General features: G+C 40.2%; 1 protein-coding gene across 3 annotated transcripts in view; it reads left to right on the forward strand.

The window, feature by feature from the left end:
- The window catches only part of RAB6A (RAB6A, member RAS oncogene family), a 105,770-nt gene extending 98,534 nt beyond the window's left edge, over positions 1 to 7,236 (forward strand). For all 3 annotated transcript variants that reach the window (XM_017894429.1, XM_017894428.1, XM_017894430.1), the window contains 2 exons: positions 3,391 to 3,457; positions 5,174 to 7,236. In XM_017894429.1, coding sequence (XP_017749918.1) covers positions 3,391 to 3,457; positions 5,174 to 5,238 — 132 coding nt within the window. In that variant the 3' untranslated portion in view covers positions 5,239 to 7,236. The remainder of the gene's footprint in view (positions 1 to 3,390; positions 3,458 to 5,173) is intronic.
- Positions 7,237 to 7,964: the final 728 nt, after the last annotated feature.

Genomic DNA, 7,964 nt, shown 5'->3' on the forward strand with positions numbered 1-7,964 from the left:
TGAGATCCAGCCTGGGTGACAGAGCGAGACTCCGTCTCAAAAAAAAAAAAAAAAAAAAGTTGTCTGACTAATGCACTGTATTTCTCTATTCATTTAACTTATATCAGGTTTTTTTTTTTGTTTTTGATGGAGTCTGGCCCTGTTGCCCAGGCTGGAGTGCAGGGGCACGGTCTCGGCTCACTGCAAGCTCTGCCTCCTGGGTTCACGCCATTCTCCTGCCTCAGCCTCCCGAGTAGCTGGGACTACAGGCGCCTGCCACCATGCCCAGCTAATTTTTTTGTATTTTTTTCGTAGAGACTGGGTTTCACCATGTTATCCAAGATGGTCTCAATCTCCTGACCTCGTGATCCGCCCACCTCGGCCTCCCAAAGTACTGGAATTAGAGGCGTGAGCCACCGTGCCTGGCCTACTTATTTTTGTTCATAAAATTAACAGCTTTCACAGTCATTAATTGTTGCATTTAGAATGGTTTTTGTTTGTTTTTTAAAATGAGGTCTCTCTGTGTTCCCAGTGGTCTCAAACTTATGGGCTCAAAATTGCTTGATTCTCCCATCCCAGCCTCCCAAGTAGCTGGGATTACTAGCTTGTGTCGCCACACTTAGCTAGAATATTTATCTGTGTTTCAAACCTAATGTTTACATATTAATCCAAATGGACCCACCGTATGTACAGTTAATGTTATATTGATTTGACATGATGGTAATTTGTACGTCTACATGATCTTTCATGGTGTACCAGAAATTGTAAGATAAATGTTCTGCAATTCAAAGTCTTATAGCTGATTTGGATTGAATATTGGGGTAAAGCCTAATTTTGGTACATCTCTAAAAAAGCTACTGAACCTTATAGAACCAAGACAATTAGAGTTTTCCCCAATCTTCATACTCCCTGCACCTACCCTATCAGGCTTTTGTCTACCAGATCAAAATTTTACAATTTGCTCCTTTATACATTTTTTGTTGTTGTTTTTCCAGACAGAGTCTTGCTCTGTCGCCCAGGCTGCAGTGCAGTGGCACGATCTTGGCTCACTGCAACCTCCAGCTCCTGGGTTCAAGTGATTCTCCTGCCTCAGCCTCCCAGAGTAGCTGGGGATTACAGGCATGTGCTACCACACTTGGCTAATTTTTGTTTTGTTTTGTTTTGTTTTTTGAGGCAGAGACTCACTCCATTGCCCAGGCTGGAGTGCAGTGATGCAATCTCGGCTCACTGCAAGCTCCGCCTCCCGGGTTCATGCCATTCTCCTGCCTCAGCCTCCTGAATAGCTGGGACTACAGGTGCCTGCCAACATGCCCAGCTAATTTTTTTGTATTTTTAGTAGAGACGGGGTTTCGCTGTGTTAGCCAGAATGGTCTCGATCTCCTGACCTTGTGATCCGCCCGTCTCGGCCTTCCAAAGTGCTGGGATTACAAGCGTATTTTTGTATTCTTAGTAGAGATGGGGTTTCACCATGTTGGCCAATCTGGTCGCGAACTCCTGAACCTGGTGATCCACCTGCCTTGGCTTCCCAAAGTGCTGGGATTACAGGCGTGAGCCACCGCGCCTGGCCGGATACATTTTTAAACGTATTATTTATAGTTCCAGTCTCTTATCTCTGCTCTTCTAGGCATTCTGTTCTTTCTTTGTTTAATTCAGTGATACTTATAGAGCACTTAAACCCTGAGCATTTTATGCATGTATTTCAGCCAAGTGAGGTTTTAAGACTGCCTTTAACTCTCAACTCAGATATTACCTCCTAAAAGATTTTTTTCAGCCTCCAGAGTTGGACCTTGTTACATCTGTATTCTCATAGTATTTTACACTACTTTGTTTGTAGCATCACATTGTAACATAAGGAATTGTTTATCTCCTTTACCAGATTTTGAGCTCCTTGAATTAAAAAACTTTTTTCTTGTTAATTTCTGTGTCTCAGAGACACAGAATGAGGCAGCCTGAAACACTGCCTCAAGTAAGCAAGTACTTGGTACAAAGGAGTTACAGCACACATGCATTTAATTTATGGTTATACACTGTGTGCTTAATTAAAAGATAAGTAATTGAAACAATCAGGCAGTTTCACTTGGTGTTGTACCCAGTATTTGTATGACTAAGATTGGAACAATGTAAGAAGTATAAACTGTTGTTCCAGTATCTATTCTCATATGCCTCTCAAAAGTAAATGTCTCACCAGGCTTGAGTGCCTTTCTCTTGTTGAAGATACTTTTCATAGCTTCATACCTCAAACACAAGTCAGCCACTCCCACTGGCACTCATTCCAATGATGGAAGAAAAGCCAGCTGTGTTGGACTTGAGGGGTGGTGTATTAATCTCTAACATAGTGCTTTTCTAACAAATGATGAAGGATAATTTTGACTGGACTGACTTTCACAATATATTATACACTGACTTCAGAACCTAATTCTTCCCCCCCCCCCCACACCCCCGCTGAGACGAAGTCTTGCTCTGTTGCCCGGGCTGGAATGCAGTAGCGTGATCTTGTCTCACTGCAACCTCCGCCTCCCAAGTTCAAGTGATTCTCCTGCCTCAGTCTCCCAAGTAGCTGGGATTACAGGCATGTGCCACCACACCCAGCTAATTTTTGTATTTTTAGTAGAGACAGGGTTTCACCATGTTGTCCAGGCTGGTCTTGAACTCCTGACCTCGAGATCCACACCCCTTGGCCTCCCAAAGTGTTGGGAGTACAGGCGTGAGCCACTGCCCCCAGCCCAGAACCTAACTGTTTATATGAAAGACAGGAATTCTGTATAGTTTTGTTAAATGAATGATCTGTCCTTTTTCTGGGTTTCTGTAATACTTTATTATTCAAATGACATTTTTGCTGCTTATAGCTATTTGTTCATGTCTTATCTCACCAGTTAAAAAAACAGGAATCATGTCTTTATATCTCTTTGTATTTGGTATATTGCTTTTTATATAATACTTGTTTATAGAATGAATAGACATTTTATTCTATTTTATTATTTATTTAGAGACAGCGTCTCGCCCTGTTGCTCAGGCTGGAGTGCAGTGGCATGATCTCAGTTCACTGCAGCCTCCACTTCCTGGGCTGAAGCAGTCCTCCAGGCTCAGCCTCTCCAGTAACTAGGACTACAGGCGTGTGCCACCATGCCTGGCTAATTTTTGTGTTTTTTGTAGAGACAGAGTTTTACCATGTTGCCCAGGCTGATCTCAAACTCCTGACCTCAAGTGATCTACCCACCTCGGGTGGATCCCAAAGTGCTGGGATTACAGGTGTGAACCACTGTACCCAGCATTAGACAGCTCACTGTACAGTGATCATAAACCTCAATACCCTTCTGCGCCTGCCTTTAGACAGCTCACTGTACAGTGATCATAAACCTCAATACCCTTTGCTAAATGTTCCCTCTCAATTATCACTTTTCTCTCCCACAGCTCTTTCGACGTGTAGCAGCAGCTTTGCCGGGAATGGAAAGCACACAGGACAGAAGCAGAGAAGACAGTATCCTTTTTGTTTTATCAGACATTTTTCATTATTAACACTAGTCTTTAGAGCCCTGCTTGCTTGGCTAAAGAATATTGTGCCATTGCCTTTTACAACCAGGAACTGATGACTTAGAGGCATAGAAATTCAGAGGTTTTCTATAGCAAATTATATATAGTTTCTGTATAGTTATCCAAGTGTACCCTTTGCAGCCTGCTTCTCATTGTTGATCAGTGAGAGGGTTTGTGTTTGTTTGCTTGCTTTTAAATGAGCAGGAAACTCTCAGAGTCTCTGTCTCCTTGCCTCTTCATTTTGAGTCCCATTGATTCTAGGCTTTTTCCTCATAGAATATCAAATTTTCATTTCTTTTTCTAACACTTGAGCTGTCTGCTTGACACAGGCAAGAAATAGAGTGGAGCTTTATTGTAGCCTTTGCTTTCAGAAGCAGGACATAATATTAGTTTATTTCCAAGGATTGGAACATCTAATATTAGTTAATACTAAGGATTTTTAATTTGATGTTTTCAGTGTTTCATATTTACCTTCTAGTGTTTTTCCATATGCAGACATTTTTATTAAGCAGTATGGTTTATAGCACTTTGTATTCAGCTCTTCCCACTTGTAAATGTTGCATGTTTTCATAAAAAAACATAAAACAGGCCAGGTGTGGTGGCTTATGCCTGTAATCCCAGCATTTTGGGAGGCCAAGACAGGTGGATCACCTGAGGTTGGGAGTTTGAGACCAGCCTGACCAACATGGAGAACCCCGTCTCTACTAAAAATACAAAAAATTAGCTGGACATGGTAGCACACGCCTGTAATCCCAGCTACTAGGAGGTTGAGTCAGAAGAATCGCTTGAACCCAGGAGGCAGAGGTTGCAGTGAGCCAAGATCGTGCCATTGCACTCCAGCCTGGGCAGCAAGAGCGAAACTCCCATTTCCAAAAAAAACAAAAAACAAAACAAAAGCATAAAATATGTTTCCAAAAAAAAAAAAAGCTAGATATAAAAGATAATATCTTCATATCAGGTTCGACAGATCTGTGGCACCCCCTCCCCACTCCTTTAACTTGTTTTTTTTTTTTATATGAGTATGACTCTGTCACCCAGGCTGGAGTACAGCAGTGCAATCTCGGCTCACTGCAACCTCTGCCTCCCTTATTCAAGTGATTCTCCTGCCTCAGCCTCCCAAGTAGCTGGGACTATAGGCACAAGCCACCACGCCCAGCTAATTTTGTATTTTAGTAGAGATGGGGTTTCACCATGTTGGCCAGGCTGGTCTTGAACTCCTGATCTCAGGTGACCTGCACACCTCAGCCTCCCAAAGTGTTGGGATTACAGGCATGAGCCACTGCGCCCGGCCTGAAGTCCCATTATTTATTAAATGCTTCTCCTGCTGTTGGAACTCTCTTGTAGGCTATTTTCAGATTTATATTATAGATGATTCTATGAGGAACATCATCTTCATATCACTTCTTGCTGCTATAGAATAAGTTCCTTAGGATAGATACCCATAAATAGAGCTTGTACCTCCTTCTGACCCTTGTTGCATACAGTAGATATAAGCAAGTTTATTCCATTTGAGCACCTTATATGGTGAGGTGGCTATGTGGAAAATAGTGACTGTGTAGGCTCTGAAGACAAATAGGAATATAAGGGCCATCCCAGAAATGCTAGTGTTTGTAAGAATTGAAATTGTACTTTCCCATTTATGGCTCCTTAACTTTTGTTTCAGTGATTGACATAAAACTGGAAAAGCCTCAGGAGCAACCAGTCAGCGAAGGAGGCTGTTCCTGCTAATCTCTCATGTCATCTTCAACCCTTCTTCAGAAGCTCACTGCTTTGGCCCCCTTACTCTTTCATTGACTGCAGTGTGAATATTGGCTTGAACCTTTTCCCTTCAGTAATAACGTATTGCAATTCATCATTGCTGCCTGTCTCGTGGAGATGATCTATTAGCTTCATAAGCACAAAAAAAGTCAGTGTCTTCATTATTTATATTTTACAAAAAGCCAAAATATTTCAGCATATTCCAGTGATAACTTTAAAAATTAGATACATTTTCTTAACATTTTTTTCTTTTTTAATGTTATGATAATGTACTTCAAAATGATGGAAATCTCAACAGTATGAGTATGGCTTGGTTAATGAGCAGTGTGTTCACAGCCTACTTTATCTCTCCTTGCTTTTCTCACCTCTCCCTTACCCCCATTCCCTATTTCCTATTCTTACCTAGCCTCCCCCCACTTCCTCAAACAAGAGATGGCAAAGCAGCAGTTCAACCAAGCCCATTGGAATTATCCTTTAATTTTACAGATACCACTTGCTGTAGACTATGGACCAAGATGTCCAGAATTTTTCTTGAGCACTGATATAAATTACTTAGATCTTCTTTGAGATCAAAATTCAGCCATCATGGTAGGCAGTGCTTGAATGAGAAGGCTCCTGATGCATCTTCAAAATGAGTCCTAAAGAACATACTGAATACTTATAATAAGTAGAAGAGCAAAAAATGTATTTCTGACTAACACAAATGGCTCTTTCACATGTGCTTTATTAGACTCTGGGAGAGAAAAGTAACCAAGTGCTTCAGAACAGGTTTTTAGTATTCTTCATGGTAAGATAATGAAGTTCTAATGAACTATTTCTCCCAAGGTTTTAAAATTGTCAAGAGTTATTCTGTTTGTTTAAAAAATAAGAAACCTCTTTAAGCAACAGATTTTGCTTGAGTTTTCTTTTTTTAAAAAATAATACTATGCAGGCAAGGCACTATAAAAGTTTAATTCCTTCTAGAAGAACCACTGGAAGAATTTAAATTTGGCACTACAATCAAAACTACTGAATTAGTAGAAACAACGATATCTAAAGCTTACCAACAAAAGAACCCTCAGCAGAATAGCAAAAACTTTGCTCAGAACATTTGAGGTCAAATTGAAGACGGAAACCGGAAACTGTTTTCTTGTAAGCCCCTAGAGGCAGATCAGGTAAAGCATACATAGTAGAGAGAAAGGAGAGAATGGAAATAAAACTCAATATTATGCAGATTTATGCCTTATTTTTTAGCATTTTTTAAGGTTGGGTCTTTCAGGCTGGTTTTGGTTTGTATTAGATCTGTATAGTTTAATTAACTAGTGATTTAATTTTATATTTAAACTACAATTAATCTTTTTTCTTTGGTGATATTTATTTCTTTGCCTTTTTTTTTCTTTAACAACTTTCAATTTTTAGATGTTTCATTGAATCTATTTAGAGCTTCACCATGGCAATATGTATTTCCCTTAAAACACTGCAAACAAATATACTAGGAGTGTGCCCTTTTAATCTTTACTAGTTATTGTGAGATTGCTGTGTAAGCTAATAAACACATTTGTAAATACATTGTTTGCAGGAAGAAAACTTCTGAGTTACAGCTCAGGAAAAACCTGCTGAATTTATGTTGTAAGCATTACTTAACACAGTATAAAGATGAAAAGACAATAAAACTATCTTCATACTTCCTCATCCTCTCATTGCAACAAAACCTTAAACTGGGAGAACCTTAGTCCCCTCTCTTTCCTCTTCCTCCTCCACTTCCCACTTATTGTCACCTTGTGATATTCAGAGAGCACTTGGATTATGGATCTGAATAGAGAAATGCTTACAGATAATCATTAGCCCACATACCAGTAACTTATACTTAAAAGATGGGATGGAGTTGTAAAGTGCTTTTATAATACAATATAATTGTTAAAAGCAAGGGTTGACTTCGTTTTATTTTGACATGGCATGTCCTGAAATAAATATTGATTCAATATGGCAGATGGGTCATATTCTTTATTTGGAAGAAGCTGTGACTTCTGACATGGGGGTGATTGTCTTCCTACACTGTTGGATTTGATTCTTTTTATGTATTTTTAAGAAAGTAACCAGTTATACTGCTTTTAATATTGATTGGTCTTTTTATTTGGCTTGGAGTTCTTCAAAGCAGTGAGGTGTGTTCATAGTCCAGAATTTTTTTTTTTAATAAACACAATTTTGCTGCCAAAAATATATAAATAAAACACAAAAGAAAACAATTATTGACTTGGTTTCCCATTCCTGCCAAGATGGTGAATTAGCATATGCTTCTCCCTCCCTAGACCTATAAAGTGGACATGGATAGAATCCAGAAAAATAACGACAGCAAATGTGAGGAACTCCTGGGGAGTCAAAGAATCTTTTTTTGATGGGGGTATTGTTGTGGGGTGGAGGAGAAGGGGGCAACTTGAAAGGTATAGCCCCTGGTGGAGGCAGTAATAGGACATATTAAGAAAAGCATCTTAAGATCTGCTTTTAAGCCGGGCGTGGTGTCTCACACCTGTAATCCCAGCACTTTGGGAGGCCGAGATGGGCGGATCACAAGGTCAGGAGATCGAGACCATCCTGGCCAACACGGTGAAACCCCATCTCTACTAAAAATACAAAAAATTAGCCAGGCGTGGTGGCAGGCCCCTGTAGTCCCAGCTACTTGGAAGGCTGAGGCAGGAGAATGGCGTGAACCCAGGAGG

The sequence above is a fragment of the Rhinopithecus bieti genome, unplaced genomic scaffold (assembly GCF_001698545.2).
Source record: "Rhinopithecus bieti isolate Rb0 unplaced genomic scaffold, ASM169854v2 scaffold_21412, whole genome shotgun sequence".
NCBI lineage: Eukaryota > Metazoa > Chordata > Mammalia > Primates > Cercopithecidae > Rhinopithecus > Rhinopithecus bieti.